This window comes from Bos javanicus, chromosome 13, assembly GCF_032452875.1.
Source record: "Bos javanicus breed banteng chromosome 13, ARS-OSU_banteng_1.0, whole genome shotgun sequence".
Classification (NCBI taxonomy): domain Eukaryota; kingdom Metazoa; phylum Chordata; class Mammalia; order Artiodactyla; family Bovidae; genus Bos; species Bos javanicus.
This window is the reverse complement of record NC_083880.1, coordinates 7,071,424-7,095,415: the sequence shown is the minus strand read 5'-3', so window position 1 is coordinate 7,095,415 and position 23,992 is coordinate 7,071,424. Positions and strand designations below refer to the sequence as shown.

General features: G+C 38.5%; 1 protein-coding gene across 6 annotated transcripts in view; it reads left to right on the top strand.

The window, feature by feature from the left end:
- The window catches only part of TASP1 (taspase 1), a 315,861-nt gene that overhangs the window by 3,934 nt on the left and 287,935 nt on the right, over positions 1 to 23,992 (top strand). For 4 of the 6 annotated variants that reach the window (XM_061435626.1, XM_061435628.1, XM_061435627.1 and 1 more), the window contains exons 2-4: positions 8,655 to 8,873; positions 11,891 to 11,958; positions 13,845 to 13,913. In XM_061435626.1, coding sequence (XP_061291610.1) covers positions 8,729 to 8,873; positions 11,891 to 11,958; positions 13,845 to 13,913 — 282 coding nt within the window. In that variant the 5' untranslated portion in view covers positions 8,655 to 8,728. Of the gene's footprint in view, positions 1 to 4,392; positions 5,079 to 8,654; positions 8,874 to 11,890; positions 11,959 to 13,844; positions 13,914 to 19,078; positions 19,346 to 23,992 lie in introns of those variants that run through there. The other 2 variants (XM_061435625.1, XM_061435629.1) reach the window with 2 other exon arrangements.

Here is a 23,992-nt window from a genome sequence, read left to right as displayed (position 1 = left end):
TCCTTAGTTCCTCTTCACTTTCTGCCATAAGGGTGGTATCATCTGCATATCTGAGGTTATTGATATTTCTCCTGGCAATCTTGACTCCAGCTTATTCTTCCTCCAGCCCAGCGTTTCTCATGATGTACTCTGCATAGAAGTTAAATAAGCAGGGTGACAATATACAGCCTTGATGTACTCCTTTTCCTATTTGGAACCAGTCTGTTGTTCCATGTCCAGTTCTAACTGTTGCTTCCAGACCTGCATATAGGTTTCTCAAGAGGCAGGTCAGGTGGTCTGGTATTCCCATCTCTTTCAGAATTTTCCACAGTTGATTGTGATCCACACAGTCAAAGGCTTTGACATAGTCAATAAAGCAGAAATAGATGTTTTCTGGAACTCTCTTGCTTTTTGATGATCCAGTGGATGTTGGCAATTTGATCTCTGGTTCCTCTGCCTTTTCTAAAACCAGCTTGAACATCTGGAAGTTCAGGGTTCACGTATTGCTGAAGCCTAGCTTGGAGAATTTTAAGCATTACTTTACTAGCGTGTAAGATGAGTACAGTACAGTTCAGTTCAGTTCAGTTGCTGAGTCGTGTCCGAGTCTTTGCGACCCCATGAATCGCAGCACGCCAGGCCTCCCTGTCCATTAGCAACTCCTGGAGTTCACTCAAACTCACGTCCATCGAGTCGGTGATGCCATCCAGCCATCTCATCCTCTGTCGTCCTCTTCTCTTCCTGCCCCCAGTCCCTCCCAGTATCAGAGTCTTTTCCAATGAGTCAACTCTTCGCATGAGGTGGCCAAAGTATTGGAGTTTCAGCTTTAGCATCGGTCTTTCCAAAGAACACCCAGGAGTGATCTCCTTTAGAATGGACTGGTTGGATCTTCTTGCAGTCCAGGGGACTCTCAAGAGGCTTCTCCAACACCACAGTTCAAAAGCATCAGTTGTTCAGTGCTCAGCTTTCTTCACAGTCCAACTCTCACATCCATACATGACCACTGAAAAAACCATCGCCTTGACTAGACAGACCTTTGTTGGCAAAGTAATGTCTCTGCTTTTGAATATGCTAATTAGGTTGGTGAGATGAGTGCAATTGTGTGGTAGTTTGAGCATTCTTTGGCATTGCCTTTCTTTGGGATTGGAATGAAAACTGACCTTTTCCAGTCCTGTGGCCACTGCTGAGTTTTCCAAATTTGCTGGCATATTGAGTGCAGCACTTTCACAGCATTATCTTTCAGGATTTAAAATAGCTCAACTGGAATTCCATCACCTCCACTAGCTTTGTTAGTAGTGATGCTTCCTAAGGCCCACTTGACTTCACATTCCAGGATGTCTGGCTCTAGGTGAGTGATTACACCATCGTGATTATCTGGGCCGTGAAAATCTTTTTTGTACAGTTCTTCTGTGTATTCTTGCCACCTCTTCTTAATATCTTCTGCTTCTGCTAGGTCCATACCATTTCTGTCCTTTATCGAGCCCATCTTTGCATGAAATGTTCCCTTGGTATCTCTAATTTTCTTGAAGAGATCTCTAGTCTTTCCCATTCTGTTTTCCTCTATTTCTTTGCATTGATCGCTGAGGAAGGCTTTCTTATCTCTCCTTGCTGTTCTTTGGAACTCTGCATTCAGATGGGTGTATCTTTCCTTTTCTCCTTTGCTTTTCGCTTCTCTTCTTTTCTCAGCTATTTGTAAGGCCTCCCCAGACAGCCATTTTGCTTTTTTGCATTTCTTTTCCATGGGGATGGTCTTGATCCCTGTCTCCTGTACAATGTCACGAACCTCATTCCATAGTTCATCAGGCACTCTTTCTATCAGATCTAGTCCCTTAAATCTATGTCTCACTTCCACTTTATAATCTTAAGTGATTTGATTTAGGTCATACCTGAATGGTCAAATGGTTTTCCCTACTTTCTTCAATTTAAGTCTGAATTTGGCAATAAGAGTTCATGATCTGAGCCACAGACAGCTCCTGGTCTTGTTTTTGCAGACTGTATAGAGCTTCTTCTTTGGCTGCAAAGAATATAATCAGTCTGACTTCGGTGTTGACCATCTGGTGATGTCCATGTGTTGAGTCTTCTCTTGTGTTGTTGGAAGAGGGTGTTTGCTATGACCAGTGCATTCTTTTGGCAAACCTCTATTAGCCTTTGCCCTGCTTCATTCCATACTCCAAGGCCAAATTTGCTCGTTACTCCAGGTGTTTCTTGACTCCTACTTTTGCATTCCAGTCCCCAATAATGAAAAGGACATGTTTTTTGGGTGTTAGCTCTAAAAGGTCTTGTAGGTCTTCATAGAACCGTTCAACTTCAGCTTCTTCAGCATTACTGGTACCCAGTTTAAAAAAAAAAATCAAATATAAAAAGTTATTAGATAGAGAAAAATCAAGTTTCCCTTTCATCCTTGCCCCTCCCTCTTCTCTAGTCTCCCAGTACTCTTAGAGGGATTTGCGGGACTATTGTTTGTGTCTGTGTTGGCTAGTTCATATATGAAGTATCTCTGGAGAGCGTATATACAACATCATACATTTTAAGGCTCTTGATGCTTTCTGACACATTCCATTTCAAACTGGTTACATCAGTTTTTGATGGCAGTACAGTGCTAGTTAGTTTTTTTATCTTTTTCTGTATTTCTTTGAATATTCTTTCTTTAATATTGGCTATCCAGTTTATATTTCCTCTTTTATGTATTGCCTGCTCATGTCTTTTGGCATGCTGTTTGTCTTAATTGGCATTGTCCTTTATGAGATTTACTTTGGCAGCCTTTTGTAGATGATTGTTTTACGACAGCATGGATTTGGGGAGAAAAGTTAATATGCTTTCTGTAATACGCTAAGAGGTATGTGAGCTGAGCAAAGGTCAAGGCAGTAGGAAAAAGGAAGTTAAATGCTTGAGAAGAAATCTATAGGATTTGGAAACTGGGCAGAGTCCAAGATGCCAATAAGGTGAGTTAGGAAAGGATTGGGCTATTAAAAGTAAGGTGTAATGTAGAAAGAATTAGATTTCTGGGGAAAGGTGAATTTGTTTTTGGTAGGCTAAGAGTTTGGAGGATCCAGGTTGAGCTCTCCAGGAGACTTATGGCTAGAGCTTAAGAGACAGAGTTAGGAATCATCTGGTTTACCGAAGGGATCGTTTTGAAAGCTTGATACTGAATGAAGTTGCTGAAGGAGGCATTTTAGACTTATGTGTTTGGACATTCTGTTTGAAAGTCAGGCAAGAAAACAGAGCTGGGAGGGGTCATCAGAGGGGCCTTGAAGAGCTAGGATAGTCAATTGGCATGCTTGCCAAGGAGAACAGGACATCTAGAGAATCAAAGGCTGCAAGCTGAAGACTATGTTCAAAGACGCCATTAGGTTTGGTAACTTGGAGAAGATAGATCTTACAGGTAAAGATACAATTTATTGGGAAGAAAAAAATACACCCTCCCCCTGCAACAGTTTTATTAAGATAAAATTCGTTTATCATATTATTACCCATGTAAAGTGTACAATTCATTGGTAGTTATTGAGACTAAATACCATGCAACCATGACCACAGCCAATTTTAGAACATTTTTATTGCCCCTCCCCCAAAGAAATCCTGCCCCCATTAGCAGTCACTCCTGAATTCTCCTCTGTCCTTCCAGCCCAAGGCAACCACTAATCTACTTTCTATCTTTTTAGATATGCCTACTCTGGACATTTCATATAAATGGAAACATACGTGGCCTTTTGTGTCTTACTTCTTTCATTGTGAAATGTATGTGGCCGGTTTTGTCTGACTTCTTTCATTGTTTTCATGGTTCATTCATGCCATAGTGTGTATCAACCCTCCATTCCTTTTTATGGCTCTATAATGTTCCATTGTCTAAATATACCACATTTTGTTTAACCAAGGTCTGCTTACGGACATTTGAGTTGTTCCCACTTTCTGACTGTTATGGATAGTTCTGCTATAAACATCCATGTACAAGTTTTTGTGTGGATGTGTTTTCAGTTCTAATGAATGTATACCTAGGAGTGGGATTGCTGGGTCATGTAGCAACTCTGGGCTTCCCAAAGGTGCTGGTGGTAAGGAACTTGCCTTCCAACGCAGGAGACATAAGAGATAGAGGTTCAGTCCCTGGGTCGGGAAGATCCCCTGGAGGAGGTCATGGCAGACCACTCCAGTGTTCTTGCTTGGAGAATCCCCTGGACAGAGGATCCTGGTGGGCTACAGTCCATGGGATCACAAGGAGTCAGACACTACTGAAGCAACTTAACACACACACACACACACACACACACACACCACACACACACACAGTAACTTTATGTTTACTTTTTAAGCTACTGTTGCAGAGGATGGACACATTGCCAGTGTTTTTTATTTTTTACTTATTTTAATATAAATTTATTTATTTTAATTGGAGGCTAGTTACAATATTGTATTGGTTTTGCCATACATCAACATGAATCTGCCACGGTGTACATGTGTTCCCCATCCTGAACCCCCCTCCCACCTCCCTCCCTGTACCATCCCCCTGGGTCATCCCAGTGCACCAGCCCTGAGCACCCTGTATCACGCATTGAACCTGGATTGGCGATTCATTTCACATATGATGCCAGTGTTTTTTAGATATAATAAAATGAATTTTAGTACCATCACCGATAGGAAGTTGCAGAATGTCCATATTCAGACTTATCATTCAGGAACACAGGCATTATAAAAATGATGCATAAAATTGTTTTCTGTTGTGTAAAGCTATAACATGCTTATGCATCTTTGATTGGAAACTTTTTGTGTTGACTGTTATCTCAAAGACTGAGCTGAAGTGTTAAACATTTTCTTTATGGATCAATGTATTGGTGTGAATATGATTCATCCATTTCAAATAATTATTTGTAATAATGACTACAAATGTGATAAAAATATCACAGGGATATCTGATGTCAATCTACATGATTTATTTTTTACTCCTTAGTTTCAACTGTAGAGATCAAATAACAGTTTTATTTTTTTTAAATTTAGGGTTATCCGTGGTTTATGTGGCCCTAGAAGTTCAAGATCCAAAAAAACAAAACCAAAATACTGACCTCTCAGCCAGTATTGTTGACGGGCCGTGTTTTTGTCTGTTCCTTCTCTAGGTGGGTTGAGTGTTGAGAACCTTCAGAATATGACATTTCTCCTCTTACTAAAGTGGAATCTCACTGGCTTGCTCTATTTTGAGACCTGAACTTGGCTAGTTATCTTGTGTTCTCATAAAGAAATAAATGAATGAAAACATTTTTTGTTTTTAAGTAATACATTCAGATTGTTCAAAATCAAAAGATGCACAATGGTGAATAGTGGAATTTGCATTTCACCTTTGTCCACCAGTCACCCAGATCTTTTGGTAACTACTATTGTGCTAATTTTTGATGTATTCTTCCAGATTGCACTTTGTGTATATATTTAGTTGTATTATTTTTTCTTGTCTCCCTCAAAATATGGTACTGCATACGTTTCTGTACCATGCCTTTTTTGCTTACCAAAATATCTTCAACATTGGTTGTTTCATATTTGTGTATCAATAAAGTTCTCATTTTTTCTAAGAGCTGCTTTTATTTTTAACTACTTTTTTATCAAGACATACTGTTGGTCTATATCTTTACCATTACAGACTATCCTTCAGTGTATGTTTGTAATTTTGGTTGATTTTACCAAATTGACCTTGTTGTTGTATTCTGTGCTACTCCTTGCAACATGTGAGAATGACTCTTTAACTTGGCCAGTCCAGCTGATACGTGAGTGTAGTTTTATTTTGCCTTTTTCTTTTGAGTGAGGTTTAGCATCTTTTGATCTGTTTAGGTTGTTATATAGTTCTTCTGTGAACTGGGATTTGCTCACTTGCCCCCTTCTGCCTTTTGTGTCTTTTTTAGGACATTTGCTGGAGTTCTGTTATGAATGTCAGACTTTTAATGGGTTCTGAGTTAAACAAAAACTGGTGTTGGAGTAGAAATTGCTTCATTTCTAATTGAATTAAAAATATTCCAGTAACCATTGGAAGTTGGAGGCCAGAGTTGTACATTGGCTAGCCTGTCTACTTGAGTTCCTTTCCCAGTGCTGCAGAACTTTGGGGCCAGCAGTTTTGGAGGAGTTTAGAGAGATGACATGGTTTGTTAAATAAATAAATTTCAACTAGTCTCTGAGAGATGGTAGATTGCTCAAGAAACAGCATATTTATTCATCTTCCACATTTAATTTTTTTCAGACAAGCTTGAGAAGCAAGCAAATCTCTCACATATATTAAAAATGCCTATTACATCAAACGTTATTTGTTATAATATGTAGATGTTCTAATTTGTTATTCATGAAAAAAAAATGCATCTGATGACAGTGAGTCAGAGAAGGTTTTATAACTCATACGGCTTGGATGTGTTTTCATTTGAACTGAAGCTTTGAATTTTCCGAAGCCTGAGTTTTCACACAGCTGTTTGTGGGTCTAGTGGGCCCAAGCTCATTTCATGACTTGGTCAGGCATCATGGCCTATATAGACTGGAAGATAAACTGCTAATCATTTAAACTGACTTTGTCAACTGACACAGAAATAAATAGTAACCTATCTCAGAGAAATAACCGAAGTCAAGTAAAGGTAATTGAGGCAGACCCTTGTGAAGCAGTTGGAAGAAAATCCATCCTCAGAGAGATACTTATCACTACAAAACAAAAGCAGGCATTATAACTTACTGTTATTTAATAAACTTCAGTACTCTTTTATAATAAAAATTTATGATATATGTAAACATTTTAATACAACAGCAAATTATATATATATATGATTTTAAATTATTTGTCCTTTAAAATAAGTGATACATAATAATAATTAAATGGATTCTTTTTAACCAGGAATTAAAGGAAGTTAAAATACAATATTGGGCTTCTCAGGTGGTGTTAGTGGTATGGAACCTGCCTGCCAATACAGGAGACATAACAGATGTGGGTTCAGTCCCTGGGTTGGGAAGATCCCCTGGAGGAGGGCATGGCAGCCCACTCCAGTATTCTTGCCTGGAGAATCCCATGGACAGAGGAGCCTGGCGGGCTACAGTCCATGGGCTTGCAAAGAGTCCCACATGACTGAGGTGACTTACCATGCATGCATGCACACACAGAGTGCTTCCAGACCATCTCCTGTGTGAAGAACCAACTTAAAATTTTTTCAATCCATTGTTGACCATTACTTTCATAAAATGCAAAAACAAAACAGAATACCACAAAAATCTCAAAAGAAAACTGTGAAAGATAAAAGTAAAAGCTCATGTTTTTATCTGATGTAGCAGATAAAATTATTTCAAAAGTATAATTATACCACTGGAAGATGTAAGTTTTAGAGTGAATTAATGTGCCTTTTGTACTTTGAGTCTTTTCCTTGTGAATCTCCAGTTTTTATAGATGGTTTTAATTCTGTTTTATTAAATAGATTATAAAAATACATAATTATAAACAAAACTTGGGGAAATAGAAAAGAATTACAAACACTGTCATTGTTTATTGAAAACGTGGATGTAAGACAGTTGGTATATGAATAAAAAATAATCTCTTGCAGACTGGTCACCAGCACTAGTTTGTGGGCCACACTTTGCGTGACACTATTCTTTTGAACTGGTTGGCTGTCACTCTTAAAGCCTTGTGTCCCTCCCCGTTCCTCAATTTAGACTAAGGTACAGATTTTTACCTTAGAGTGTGAATCTAGGTGTTTAAGTAGTTTCAATCACGTGACTTTGGGATTGTTTTTGTTTTTCTTCAAATCTCTGTTGATTTTTCAAACGATCCATTTTTCCCCAGTCTGAAGTGTGTTTTACCGTCATTATTGTTATTAAGTCAAGATTGTGAGAAGCTTGTGAACTTGTGAGAAAAATTAGAAGCTTTGTGGCATATGTTGCTTGTAATTTGTTTTATTGTTTATCTTTTGAGAACCTCAGAAATAATGCCTTTATGAAAATGAATAAGTATTTGTATAAGTATTATTTTAATTTTGTGCTTTAGTCTTATAAATTTGTTAGTGTTTGTTTTACATTGAACTCTGAAGCATTAAACTGTTTTTCATAAAAAGGTCTCTATAGGCAGAAGTAAATCTGTATGTTGGTTCATTTTTTTAAGCAAGCAGCAATCTTGAGCTCTTATATGTTCTCACCACACACAAAAGATTGTACTTACGTGAGGTGATTAATGTGTTAACTAACCTTGTGGCAGTCATTTTGCAGTATATATGTGTATCAGATCCTGAGGTTGTACTGCTTGAACTTATCCACGGGTGTATGTCAATTATATCTCAATAAAGCTGGAGGAAGAAATAAGCAGCAATCTAGGCTTTAAATCAAGGCTCAGTGATGTTGCCAGCACTGCTTATGGTTCTAGAATGTCCCAGAGGTTATTAGCATTTGGTTTGGAGAGAGTAGAAAGTGATATTTAAGAAGAGGTTTTCTTCAATGTAGATAAAATGAAAGATAAAATATCTTTTGGACTCAACATGAAATCTTTTTACAACAGTTCTTTGTTTATACGACTTCAAGGCCTGTCAGTGTATAAAGGGATTTAAATTCTAACCTTTTTATATTCTTTGTATTACCCAGTTAAATAACTTTAAAATTAGGGGTTTTCTTGAAAGTTATCTGAGCGCAAATCTGTATACGTGTGTGTTAGTGGAAAGAAATGCATGCCGTCTTTGCCTGTTTTCCTTTAGGGTAATTCCTCTTCTGCAGTTACTTTTGGATGGAAGTATGCACTTTTCCCAATAGAAGATGGTAATCTTGGAGAATGACCATGGAGAAGGGGATGAGTTCTGGAGAAGGGCTGCCTTCCAGATCATCTCAAGTTTCGGCTGTTAAAACAACAGTGAAAGAGTTGGAAACGAAGCAGTCCCATAAAGAGAAGCGAGGGGGCTTTGTGTTGGTGCATGCAGGTAAGCTGTGAGCAGCTGAGCTGGAAGATGAGAATAATGGTTTCCTTTCCTTTGCCTTGAAGTACACCAGGAACTGAGTTTCCTATCTGGGGGAGGGACACCGCAGGAGGAGTTGGAACCACAGGTTGACTTGCACAGAGTGAAGGCCTCCCCTGAGCTCCCCACGTGGAGGGTCTTACAGTGACGGCACCTCCTTTGTCCCCGTCACTCACCTCCTCTAGTGCTTTTACTCCATGTGCCTGTGCCTGTTAAGTCGCTTCAAGTCATGTCTGACTCTTCGCGATCCTATGGACTTACAGCCTGCCAGGCTCCTCTGTCCCTGGGGATTCTCCAGGCAAGCATAACTGGAGTGGGTTGCCGTGCCATCGGCCAGGGGATCTTAGTCACCCACGAATCGAACCTGTATCTTTTCGTTTACCTGCATTGGCAAATAGATTCTGTTACCACCAGTGCCACTTCGGAAGCCCTTTACTCCATATAGTAGATATATTTAGATGTTGTTAAAACCAGACAAAGTAATTGTTTAAACTCTGGTTTGTGTTTTTAAAAATAAAGCTGTTGGAAAAAATTTTACTCACCCCATATTTGACTTTGTCTATCTTAGAGTGTAATTTATACAATCTTAAAGGTAGTTTTTGCCTTCTTAATATTATAAATGAGGAACCGTAAAACCAGCGTGGTTAAGTGGCTTCAGGCACACAGCTAATCAGTAGCGCCAGGCTGAGAAACCATCAGGTGGGCCCCAGTCCCATTCTAGTGCTTTTGGCGCTCCGTCAGCCTCTGATTTCTGCTTCAGAGGACCTTGAAGACGACACAGTGAAGTTCAACCCCCGACTCCCCACCACTGATACATCAAGGGTTTCCAGGCAGTGCAGCTCTGCCCCGGTCTTTTTTTTTTTCCTCTCCCTTTTGCTTTGATGTGGGGTGAGTGGCATTGTTTCTTTTTTGTCAGACTGGCATTCTGTCTGATCATTAACCTTTGGCTATAGCTAAACTGAACAGACAAGTTGGGAAGTCTTACAGAATCGAATCCAGGAAAATCAAACAGTGAACAAACAAAAGGTTCAGTCTTCTTTTCTTTCAAATGATTTTTCAAAGAAATGAGGTAAATTTATAGAAACAACTGAAATTCCCAGGCCAGTGTTCCTTCTACTGCATCATGCTGGTGGTGCATCTTTCACAGGACCCAGTGAGTTATTTTATTCATGACGAGTGTTTGAAAAATGTGCAAGAAAGCCCTAAGATATGTAAGCAGTAACAACACGGAACATTTGATGATTTGGAAAGGGTTGCCTTCTGTGGCAGTCATTGCAGACTCCCTCCTGTGTCAGACACATACCTGATGGCAGTGACTCTTACAGCTGGTGCTGGGACCAGCTATAATAGGAGGAAGTCTGGGTTATGGCAGGAAATTGTGTGGATTAAGGATGACTTTCCCCTTCTAAATTCTTAGAAGGTCAAATAGAACGATTGATTATGCAGCATTATATACCTTCCACATTTAAGGGACAAAATTTCAATTCCAGTGTAGAGATTTTAAAACTTTTGCTTTTTTTTTTTCATATTAAAGGAGACTTGCCCAAATTTTAGTCATTTGAATAGTAGATTCTTGCTTTTTCCCTAGATCTGTATACTACCTATACTTTTCATGTTTGTGCTCATCGCTCACTTTTGTCTCTTTGTGACCCTGTGAACTGTAGCCCACCAGGCTCCTCTGTCCATGGAATTTTCCAGGCAAGAATGCTGGAGCGGGTTGCCATTTCCTCCTCCAGCGGATCTTCCCAACCCAGGGATTGAACCCGTGTCTCTTGTGTCTCTTGCATTGGTGGGCAGATTCTTTACCACTGAGCCGTCAGGGAAGTTCATTACTGCTGCTATCCACACACTAAAGTTATCTATTTGGCTGCAGTATCCCATGTGGGAAATACTGCTGCAAGGTTGGGGTCTGAGATCTAAGATGGCATTTATTAGAGAACCATGAAGAGAGTCCTCATAAACATTGGCACAGGTTCTGTGAAGTTTGAGTTCTTTTGAGAAATGGGACTAGAATTTGCGTGTTTTATGGACTCTTGTTGTTTGGACTTGTTTTCTACTCCCTTGAGCCTGTTAACCATAGCTTCTTGGGCCCACTCTTTGTCTGCATTGAGGAAAGATGGGCTAAGTGTGTGTTGTAGTCTGCAGCCTCACAGGAGGAGGCCTGAAGATTAGAGATGTAGTTCTTTAACCTTCCCTGTGTTGTAGTCCTCTGGGGCCCAGAAGGGGACTGGGAGTGGGGTCTGAGGGGGAGGTTCAGAGCAAGTTAAGGAACTTTGATGAAAGGCCTTTTCTTGGTTTCTTTCTAGTTTATTCTCAGATGCCTAACTAAGCAAGTATTAATCCTTTTAGGGAAATAAATTTCAGAGCCTTTCTCTTGAAGTTGCTGAGTGATTAGGATAGGCAGTGGTGAATATATCATCCCTGGTGTTTCAGACACTCTGAGCTACATTCCAGGGGTGAAAGAATGGAGAAGTTAGGGTAGGAGAGGTGATATTTGTGGTGGTTGTGGATAGGATGTAACACCTGTTCATTTCAAGTTTTAAATAAAACTACCTAGTTTTCTGAAGTTACTCTTAAGAATTCTGACAAGGACTTTCCAAAGTTCAACAGGGAGGAAATTAAAGGCACTCTGCCCTTGACACTGCTTAGGTTATCAACTCCCTCTAAAAAACACTCTTAACTTTGGGGAAGTTTTCAAAAGGAGGAGAGGTCACCTTGGCGAAGCCTCTTTGGGAACATAAGCTATTTCTGGTGCCTCTGGTAGGAAAATAGCTTTTGAAAAAGGAGATAAGGCATGGTATTGAAAACGCTTATGGTGTAGAAAGATTTTTAAGATTACGTTATTAAGAGTCCATACACTTAGGACAGTAGTTTTTTTGTCACTCAGAAAGCATCAGTTTGCATGAACTATTTGTATATGTTAGCAAGGTCTCTGATATCTTAATGATAGTTAACCATTGATTTTTTTTTCCCCACTACAGGTGCAGGTTATCATTCTGAATCCAAAGCCAAGGAATATAAGCATGTATGCAAAAGAGCTTGTCAAAAGGTATGGAGAGAATGTATTCTGTCTGATTGAAACATTTTAGTCTTGACCATAAAGCAGCTTTACCTTGAAATTCAGAATTTTAAGGTTTGATTTATAAGACAGACTTTGGCTTGGACCACAAAATAATTTTGCTCATATTTGTGGAGTCTTTTGTTTTGTTTTGTGTTTTTTATTCTCCAAATCATGTTTAGATCTTTTCTTTCCTTTCCCAGATCAAAGTCCGTATTTTTGGCATTGTGGGCACATAATCATATACCTTTTAATCTTTGCAGCGGTGTTGAGCTCTATAGGAGGAGTAGGGAAAACAGCTCAAAGGCAGCCAATGTGGCTTTCTGTGAAGGGAAGAAAAAAATAATAAAAAAATTAAAATGAGTGTTTTTCTTAGGGAGATTATCGTTTTCTTCTGTTTCTCATCACGTAGTTTGTATCATAGCAAATTCATTGTCATTCTGAAGTTGAGCTTTGCCTTTGTACTCCGTTGTGCTTTTTTTTCATCTTTGGGTTTTGAGGTTTTGCTAAATTGTTGAATGCTAAATGTGGAGGCAGGAATGGACTCGGAAGAAATATTGTTTGTTTTTATTTTGATCCTGACTATATACTCTTGTAGGCAAACCTTCCATTACCTTTTATGCAAATCGAATGTTAATTGGACATTGCGTATCAAGTAAATAGGGGTCTTTCTCACTCTTTTCATTTATATTTATTACCATTTAAAGAGGATTATATTTAGTTAGAGATCCAAGGTTTTTCTTATGAATGAAATCTCATAAATGGATGAGAATATTTTGTTACAGTGATTGCATTGTCTTTTAAAAAATTATAATAAAGGTAAATATTCTTTAAGCTATTTTATATTTTTAATCTTATTTTTCAAAGTGTAAAATCTTTTTGTTATCTGAAAAGAAATGGATTACCTTTATAGGAATATAGTTCTGTATATAATACATTTAGAGTGTGTAACCAGACTCCTTAATGTATACAATAAATGAACTTCTCAAAAGTTTCCTGAGGAATACAGTTCTTAGTTTCTGATCTTTGTTGACTAAGTTGGAGCTTCAATAATTCATTTAAAGATCAGTTTTTCTTCTCTTTCTTTCCTGTCTTATTTATACCTAAGATGCAAGGTGATTTTGTGACCTTGACTCTCTATAGATTATATTACAAAATAATATTATATGTTTAATCTCAATGTAAAATACCTTATAGAATCACAAATGCTGTTGTCAAAAGTATGCTTCCATCTAAGAATTCTGAAATGCCTTTGAGACTGAGTCACTATTTTTTATAGTTGGAGTAGAGAGAGTAGCAGGGACTTCGCTGGTGGCTCAGACAGTAAAGAATCTGTCTGCAGTGTGGGAGCCCTGGGTTCGATCCCTGGGTCAGGAAGTTCCCCTGGAGAAGGGAATGGCTATCCACTCCAGTATTCTTGCCTGGAGAATCCCATGGACAGAGGAGCCTGGTGGGCTACAGTCCATGGGGTTGCAAACGGTTGGCCACAACTGAGCACCTAACACACACAGGGAGAGTAGTAATGGTGGAATAAGAAGTTATTAGCTTAGTCTAATAAAATATGAATTCAGATTTCAAAATGGCATTCATGTAATTTCTCAGGCTATGTGAACAGCCCTGTGATGAATGAAGCCCTTTCACTTACTAAATTCCTTGCAGTTTGTGTTTAGGTATATCATTAGTTTTCCTGAATAATTGCTTACTTTAAATCTAAGTAGTTTATTTCTTGGAGTATGGAATGGAACTGTAGAACTGTAGTGATCAATTTTTGTTAACTCTAAATGTCTCTTACACTTCTTTAAGCCTTTGAAAAGTTCCTGAGTATGTTTGAGAAGCTGTGGTTTCACAATGAATAACCTTGCTCCTTGGTTTCATAGGCAATTGAAAAGCTACAGGCTGGTGCTCTTGCAACAGATGCAGTGACTGCAGCCCTGGTGGAGCTTGAGGTATTTCTTTTCTCTATTTGTTTCATTTAAAGTAGCTGTGAGTTTGTGTCCGTTATTCTTAAATGACATGAAACTGTTGTTTAGTCAGCCATCAATGACACGAGCAGTGTTTCCCAGCAGTATTAACAATGAAGAATGAAGAAGCAGTCTGTAATCTTGTTAGGTTGTCTTATTGGAGACTTCTCTGAGTAATATAAAGAAGTTGGTTAAATTTCAATTTTTCCCCTGGGTTTGCGAGATTCATGAATACAAGTTACTGGTGGCTTGATGCTTGAATTTCCTTAATATTTTCAGAAGAAAAATTCCTGAAGTTCACACCTTCTCAAAGTAATATATATTCTGTTGTTTAGAAAACAAAAAATTCCAACTGTCTAGAAGTATCCCAAGTTTAAGGAGAGGTTTCCTCACAAATGTATCAGTGGGCTATGTATACACTGAAGCTGTGCTCTGCTGGGTGTGTCTTGTCCAGTGTGATTGTTAGGTTGGTCTCTAGTTAATTGTGGGCATTGAGGAATTCAGTGAAGAGTTTCTCAAGTTTGCTGTAATCCTTGCTACTTCAGAATGAGGGTCTCTCAGTTCTCTTAATCTAGACCCTGAGGATAAGTTTGTCCAGGAGATATTGAGGGCTTCAGAAGCCTGACTTATTTTTCTCAAATTTTTAGAAGGTAGATTAGTGTTAAGTCAGTTTAGAGGGCAGTGAGTGAATAGTTTTTTGCTTGAGAAGATTGCTAGGGGAATCAAATGAGACTTAAAGATAAAACAAAGAGTTTGAGGAAGGAGGTGATAGAGAAGACTGTCCCCAGTTGACTGGATTAGGCTCCTACTAGCAGGGCACCTACTCTGTCATGCCAGGCCTTGCTTTTTACCGGTGAAGATTGCCCAGAGTTTACCAAAAGTGCTAGCCTTGTTTCCCTGATTCATTGCTTTGGATCATGCTCTGTGGATTGTACACTCTCTTGCTAACACTTTGAGCTTGGTCCTAGGGTATGTGGTCACGGAAGGGGAATACAGATGGTGGGCATGTAGTTTGGTGCCTGAGGCATCTGACTGGGGGCATGTGGTCCCTTTCTGTTGAGACTGGTTGATCCTACACTAGCTCTTACCACTTGGTAGCCACAAAGCGCTGGGCACCTCCCAGCCTGTCCTTGGCTCAGTTTACACATTTATGATATGAGGATGATAATTTCTGCTTTACAGAGTTGTGAAGGTTTACGGACTTAATGTATGATGATCACTTAGAACAGTATGAGGCATATGGTAAGCTACTCATAACTGTTATCAATAATGACTATTGTGAGGTGCTTTGGAAATGATATATGTGAAGTGAATATTTGTGGAAAGTTAATTGTATGTTGTGGATAAAAGGGGAAAAGTGGTGCCAGGAAGAAGGTTGATGTGGTTACCACCAAATCTTACCTTTACTCAAAACACATGCACAAAGGAAGCTTCATCTAACTTAATTCAATTATTAATTGCAAATGACTTCTTTGTGTAGAAGACAGTGTCCTGAAGTTACAGGTACATGGAGCCAGTGTGGGCCTGGGGAGAGATTAATGCATAGCTGGGTGTATACCTTAAGGGCAACTATGAATACAAAATTGAGTAAAATTAAGTTTTCCTTTTTCTTTTCATCTTAGAATACCTTTAATTTTCTCAAGTCCTACTTATGCTGAATATTTTGTTACATTTTTTTCCCCATGATGAATCAATCCTACTTTCAAAGAGTTTACTTATGTATACTTAAACTGATTTAAAATACATTTTGGAACGAGTTACATGTGAATGAGCTTTACAGTTTTGAATGATGACCTGTGGTTTTTAAGAGTGTGGATATGAAGATTTTTAAAAAAACAAATGTGTTCTATTATTTTGACTGGACTGTGGCCTGAATGAGTTTAGTGTATTTTCCTCCCTTTAATTATTAAGTGTGTGGAAGAATTTCAATGAATTATCTTTAAAAATTCATTTTTATGTGGAATCTTTGATTGAAATATATGTTAGTAGTTTAAAGGTTAAGGGTCCACTAACTGGAGGAATTTTCCTGAACCTTAAGAATTATGTTGGAAGTCATGCATATATGGCCTCCTGCCGTTGCTGTCACCTTGGATAATTGTGATTCGTCATCTTTGAACAGGGTGGTCTTCAAATAAAGAGTTTAACTAAAGACATATTCTAATAGTTTGAATCAATGAAAGGATATATAAAAATTGGATTCTTATGTTTTCTGTACTTAGAAAAATAAGAGTAACAATATTAAGTCCTTTCAGTCAACTGAAAAGTTCCAGAATCTCACTTATACTGTTATGTTTAATTTGAGAGTAACCACTTATCCTTAGTTCTGGTCAATCTATTTAGCAGAGCTGAGTTTTGTCCTAATTATCAAATAAATATGGGCAACCATCATACCTTTGTCTTTTGACTTTGGGATATACTTTTTGACTTCAAGAAAACCATACTTTTTAAACTTGCTTGTTACATTATCACTTAGGTAGGTGGCTGCACTGGGTTTGAGTTCCTTGAGGACTTTGCTAACTGTGGATTGAAATGGTTTAATGGGTTTAATGGTCCTTATTGGCCAGAAGGGATGTCTGGCCTTGTATTTTGAAAAATATGAAAATTTTCACTTACCTAAATAGTGAAAAGTACATTGACCTCAACTTGATGCCAGAGGAGAAAGAGACAATGTGAAATAAAATTTATAATAAAAAAAGTTGGGTTTTGGTGGCCTCTATAATTTATACAGTCCACCTCAACAAATCATTTTTGAGCTTTTCTTGGAATCTTATTCCCTTGGGTGGTTTCATTTTTCTCACCCACCAAGACAGACAACTGCAAAGCGCCAGAGGGCTGGGAGGGTGAGTGTGGAAGTTCCTGCCTATGACGCTGACTAGCTTCTCCCTTCTGGGTTTTGGGAGGGAAGGTGGCCACTCGAATGAGAGGTGTTCGGTAGTGTGAGGGTGAAAATGAGATGTGGATGCCAGTGTGCATTTTGCTTGTCTTCACAATGTGGTGAAGAAAATGAAAAGGTCAGTTTTATAGATCATATTTTAATAATTTATTGTTAAAGTGATTTGGTCCCATTGTTTCATTATTCATTGTTTTTTAAAGATTCTTTTTGTAACTGATGGGAAAGTGACTCCTATCCATTGGGTAGTACACTTCTGATTTCCCTCCCAGCAGAGAAGATAAATTTGTGCAGCAACTTGATCTTCATGCCTGGGCTGTGCATTTGGAAGACAGTTGCTTTCATGCCTGCTTTTGAAATAGTTTTGGTTTGGATAGCGACAGTGGATTTTAAATTTAAGACCATAGTTGGTACGTAATTTGTACATTTCACATGTACAGCTTCTGATATGAATTTTTTTCTGTGAGAAAACTGGATTTAGATCTGGGTAAGTCATAATGCCTCTGCTTAAGTAAAGAGTGTTTCATAGATTCTGATAGAAAATGAGCTCATAAAATGCTTACTGAAGCACTCTTTGCACATCAAAAAATTTATTTTGAAAGTATTAAGATGAGGATTAAAAAGTTCTGATAAGGAATAATAGGTGAAATATGACTGGCAAACTGATGCGAGGTTACTTCTGGTCTTGTGAGGAAACTAATGGATGGTTGGCTGGGTGTATCCTTTGAGAGATTTTGGTTAATATGTTTTGAAAGCTGATTATATTGGTAAGCAGAATACTATGCATTAACAATAGTGATAAGTATAGCCTTTGAATTTCATATGGTGAAAGGTAAATTGTACAGGCCTCCTTGTTAAAAATGTTTTGCTGAACTTAGATTATTCTAAGTGGACCTTGCCATCTTTTGTTGAGTTGATTCATTCTTTATATTTCCTATGGTCAGAGGAGATGGTACTTCATGGTGGAAGCTTGTTGATTGTCCAGATGCTTTAGCATTTAAAGAGCAGATTATATTGTGCACAGTGTCTGCTAAAAATGGACCATTGTCTTTGGATCTCTATATAATCCAATGTGGTGCTTGCTTGTAAACCTTGGTAAATCCTTTATAGAAGTAACTTCTTATCCAGACGGCTGAAAGTTTGGGGTGCGAGGGAGAAAAAGGAGATATTTGCGTTATTGTACATTTATATGATTATATATAATGCTTTTATGCATTTATCTGACCTCTACATCCTGAGCTGTAGAGCCAGCTCTGCATGCATGTCTAAAAAGCAAGGATCTCCAGAATGTCCTCCCTGTGGTTGGTGGACCACAGCCCAGGGCTCTGCGCAGCTATAGGATTAGGCCATACATCCTTCCTTTGGCTTTATTCTTCTAGCTGGAATTGTGTGTGTGCTTCGAAGGGAGAGAGAGCCCCGAAGGCCTGTGAGTCCTTGGGCTGCTTCGTGGTCAGGAAGACGGTGTGGCTTGCTGCTGGCGCATGGGCATATCTTGGATGAGAGGGAATACTGGGAAGGTCTGATATAACTGCCTTTCTCTCGCCAAGCCTGTAACAAATTTGCTTTTAGGGTTTCTTTATGATTAGAAGCTTAACCACACCTGCTCCCTATCCCACTTTGGTGTTTAGTCTTTGTTGCAAAAACGTAGGGGCAGCTGCATTACTGTCATTAATGTTTATTTGTGAGTTCAACAATTATTTAAAATAAGTGAGCATCTCTGTTCTGCACATTTTTTGTTTTTAAGAAACGATCTTTTCATAAGCAGAAGGGAGCTGAGGATTTCAGTAGCTCCTTGCTTCCCGCTCCCCCTCACGCCCCTATGGGGCTGAACATGCCAGAGAGATAGCTCCGTGCATCTAGCTCACAGATACAACAAATGCCCTCAACTGTGTGACTGAGGAGTCCAATTTTAGTCCCACAACTCCCTAAAGTCTCATTTTTCTCTTCCATTGGCCATATATTTTATTGTCTGTAATGGGGAGTGGGGGAGATCCTGTTTTTATGTATGTGAAGCAAGGAGTTTTACCTTTTCTGCTTTGTAGTACTTCAAATGTTTTCATTGCATGAAATTTGGATTTTGACTTCAGATGCTGTTTGTACCTTTATTTTTTTCAACTTGGTTATCATTGATTATTTCAGTCAAAGACTCTACTTTGCTGTCTGTTTAGCAGTATTTCCAGGGGTGCTTCAGTATTTCTGTGTATTCCATCTGCTTATAGAGTCTTTATGTTTCTCTGCATTTTTTGTTTTATTTTTTGAGGTGTACACACACAGTTACACTTCATGGAGTTGCATCCAGCCAAGTGTCCATGTTCTTCTTGTGAAGAGGCAGAGAAAATCACCTCTCCCAAGAATTTCCACCTTCTGACCAAGGCAAATGTGTCCTGAAGAGCTGTACACAGATGGGAGGCAGCTTGTTTGCTTGTTCTGCTGCTAGAGCATTGAGTTAATTAGAAGACAGGCTGTGGGTGGCCAAGTGCAGACAAAGAAGCACCAGACACAGCCCAGTTAGCCTGGGACAGTAAAAGTAAGTTACACTCTTTCTAAAACACTGTTTTTGAGTATTGATGCTGATTCTTGCCTTTAGTAATAAGGGGCAACTTGTAACTTACTGTTTGTGTTCACACATTAGGTGCATCTGTTCTTTTTCTAAGACCCTAGACATTAAGTGTGCTCTTTAGCACAAAGTATCTGCTTAATTAACGAAAAGCAGTGATTTTTTTTTTATTCTTTTAATTTTTTCAGAATAAAAAGAAAACTGAATCAATGATTACATTCCAGGTTAATTTTTATACAGCATCAAAACTGTGTATTAGTTTTTGGCTGAGTCAAAGCTTTTAAGTACAGTGCTTGTTGTGTTACAGAGCTTTTTACTGATGGGAACATGGAAACAGTTTCACCTTTTTCTCGCCATTTCTTGATGAGCTGTGTGCACCTTATCACATGAATTCATCTTGGCTGAATGTGGTAGAAAATACAGTCCAAGACCAGACTTAGCAGTGTCTAAGGAGCTAGTGGACTTCCCTGGTGGCTCAGACGGTAAAGCGTCTGTCTGCAATGCGGGAGACCCGGGTTTGAGCCCTGGGTTGGGAAGATCCCCTGGTGAAGGAAATGGCAACCCACTCCAGTGCTATTGCCTGGAAAATCCCATGGACAGAGGAGCCTGGTAGGCTACAGTCTATGGGGTCGCAAAGAATCAGACACGACTGAGCGACTTCACTGTCAAGGAGCTTGTAGCTTTATATATAAGTCCTTGTTTTCCTCTGGGAGTTATCACTCTCTAAGAATATACTACATTTTAGAATTCAGTTTTGAACTACTAAAAGCTACATTTGGTAATATGATGGAATTGGTGATAATTTGTGTTCTGATTATGGGCAGCAATTTAGACTTTTGGGTTGAGTATAAAATATCTTCCTTTAAATTACTCGAGATATTAGATTCATTGGCCCTTGCATTTATAGTACTGCAATTATTGAATCATTTTGTATGTGTGTGTGATGTGTGTGTGTGGTATGTGTGTGTGTTTGGATCTGTATCATTTGGGGACATCAATTTTATTATTTAACACCTATTGTTTTTTGCTTTTGGTAATGAAGGACTAGGCTTAAGAAGGTTTTTCTGTGTTCAGCAAAGTCACAGGCTGATAATCATGAAGGTCAGTCTGAAAGACTGCCTTTGATTTTAAGTTTTTAATCTCTCTCTCAAAGATGGGACTTTATTCAGAATCTGGAAAGGCATGAGAAAGAAATTTGTTGTATAATTTTTAGGAGTCTCATCAAGATCATATCCTAAACCCTGCTACAAAGCAGAACAAAGCATTACTTCTGTTTTTTCCTCCCATTCATTCTCGGTGTATACCTGCCATCTAATTTTTATATGTATAGCAGACTTTAACTGTTAGAATAATGAAGGATTGCACCTCACGGTAGTGGAGCAAATAGCTTAAAATTGAGTCCTAGGCATCCCAGTTGAGAGCAGTGCTTTGGCCCTTCCGCCTGCCAGGGAGTTTTTACTGGCAGTTGTTCCCGCTCAGGGCCCAGCATCCTGCATGGTAATCACGTTTCCTGACAGTTTATGACACGCATATAGCACTGGGTATCAACACTGCTGCACTTACTAGGCTTCTCAGAAAATTCCAAGTGGGGAACTTATTTTGTTTTCCTCTTTTGGAAGTGTGTGCAGATGTTAGCATTTTCTAGTGGGCTGGACATCTTTTAAATTAAAAGCATAGTTATCAGTTCATACTTACAAGTTAGTGGCACTTCCTCGCCCCTCCAGTCTGCCATGTCCTCACTTCACATTTGACAGAAGGATGGTTTACATTATTATAATTTTGTGGTCTGTTAGGTTCTTTTTGGCGATATTTTCACATTATCATCAACATGGTTAAAAGGTATTGTTGTTTAGGTTAAAGGGAAGTATAAGAAGATGCCAAAGTTGGCTTTACCAGAGAAACAGCTCCATTTGTCTTTTCTATTGTAGCTCATGTGGAAAGGACAATTTCAGTTACCGGGTGTGCTAACCTCTTCCTGGATATCGTAAAGACTCCAACTAAAACAAAGTTTAAAACTATTTCAGATGTGCAGGTCTGTTGAAGCCAATATTTTATTTCAGAGATTTGTGTTATGTTTGACAAGTAACTCTTTGTACCAGAATTCGGTGGCTTGCAATTAAAAAACCCATGAAAACAAACTGCTGTGATGTCATTTTTCTGCTTAATTATGCTATCCGTTTATTTGCAAATTAGGCAGATTAATAATGGAAAGAAGGTGAATACAGATGGGCAGTGCTTTTTAATTAAGATACTTTTAATAATAAATTAGAGAAAAAATCTGGTTCTATTTTTGACAGAATATTGTGTGCCAGGTCAACAAATGCTCAAATGAACAAAAGATGTATTTGATGCATTTATTCTGACTTTCCTAGAAGAGCTTCGATGCTCAAGAAGATCATTTAAAAGTCTTAGTTCCTAATACATAGGCTGTTGTGAGTGACTGTTTTAAAAAAATATAAAGTATGTATTTCTTTGTGTGTAATTGAACAGTTAAAAAAATGAACTGTCAGAGATACTCAAACTGGATATTCAGCATAGTATATTTGACTCAACTGTTCACAGAGTGTGATGCAAACAAATGTTCTCTTAACTTACATCCAGGATGGCTAAAATATTACTTTAACACATGTGAGAAGTGGAGCACTGTAACTCTTTGGCTAGATACAGTTCCGGGCTGTCTCAGTTGAGTAATTTCCTCAGGCATTCCAACTTTGATCAACCACAGCATGGACTTTTAGCATGTCTGTAAAGCAGCCAGTGCATCTGTGAATATGTCCTGAGGTAGAGAGAAAAGAGGGAATGCCAAAAAGGAAAGAATACTTTCTGTTGTAAAGGACCAGTTACAGAATGAAAATGGAAAGTTTTTTTGTTTCCCTAGGAACTCTTTTTAGATAATTGAGCCTCTGATGTCTAAGTATGCCCTGTGGTTCTGTATTAATGAATGAAAGATACTTCGTTTGGGCCTAGTAAAAATGTTTTCCCAACTAACTCTGCTGAAACGTAATGGTTAGAGTTCATTAATTCTTAAACTTTCCAGTCTTTATTAATGTATTTAGTATTAATTGGCCAAAAACTTAAATATAAACAATAGCACGTATCTCAGTAAATCATGTCTTAATTGTTTATGGCTGGTATTTGGATGAAAATATTCTTATATGACCCTGTTTTAGAGAGTAACTCTCAGAACAGGCACACCATTACTGGAGTAATCTCTTTGTTTTCAACACATAAAGCAAAATAGGTTTTTCTGGGTTTTATTTTCAGTGACCTGAAAATGAATTTGCAAATGTGTCTGTTGATTTCTTTTTTTTTTTTTTTTTGCTGTTGATTTCTATGGGGCTTCCCTGGTGGCTCAGATGGTAAAGAATTTGCCTGCAATGCAGGAGACCTGGGTTCGATTCCTGTGTTGGGAAGATCCCGTGGAAAAGGGAATGGCAACTTGCTCCAGTATTCTTACTTGGGGGATTCCATGAACCGAGGAGCCTGGTGGGCTACAGTTCATGGAGTCACATAGAGTCGAACATGACTGAATGACTGATACTTTCAGTTGGAGTTTTTTTGGTTTGTTTTGGTCCAGATTGCTAATTCCAAAGAGAATACCATGTTTTCTTTCATCATGTTGGCAATGACAATTCACCATTGTGTAAAGTTGTAGATGAAGTTGTCTATACTAATGGTGATCAAGATAGTCTTGAGAAAAATATTATGATATCTCATCATTCTTGTGGATTCTGAGTAGAAAGCTTATGTCTCATTTTGGAGATGCAAAAAAGCATTACAGATTCTAATTATCACAATCAGAAGATATGTGGCATTTCTGACTTCTAACCTAGCTCTTAGTAAAGTGCTTTGATGCAGGGTAGTTAGTCTGCAGCACAGATTAAATAGCCTACTTCTGTATTTCACGGATTCAATGGACATGAGTTTGAGCACAAACTAGGAGGTGGTGAAGGACAGGGAAGCCTGGCGTGCTGCAGTCCATGGGGTCGCAAAGAGTTGGATGCGACTGAGCGACAGAACAACTACTGTGTTTATCATTTGTAAGTAGCAAGAAGTTCACATATTCAGTATTTTCAATATCCAATGAAATCATGATTTGTTGCTGGGACTGGCATTTGTGTCAAAGAGCTGCTTTGCCTGAAATCTCTATTGTGGGGAAAACTGAAGACTTTGAATTTGCATCTGGAGAAGTATGAAGCTTTATTAACCTTTACAAAGTTAGGGTCCAGAAGAGATGGTTTACAGATGTATGTTGATTGGCCCATAGACTAGTTCTTAAAAACTGGAATTTGTTGGAAACATTTAAAATCAGGAGACTTATAAAAATCTGGATTTCTGATTTCTTTTGAAAGAAAAATGAGATCTGGTCACATGTATTCTTTCAGGGTTGCAGTCTGCCAAAGCAGAGTGACAGCTACCCCTTTTTCAGGATAGGAAGCTGTGTAACTAGACTATATTTCAGCTCAAGGTACAGCTGAAAATAAGGCCTGGACAGATATGCCAACTTTTGTCTTGTTGGAAGGCCTGAGGGAATGAACTGATGATTTAATTGGCCTAAGTTTTTTGCTCCAGGTTGCAAATTGTTACCACAGGGATTTCTACCAACAATAAGAGTGG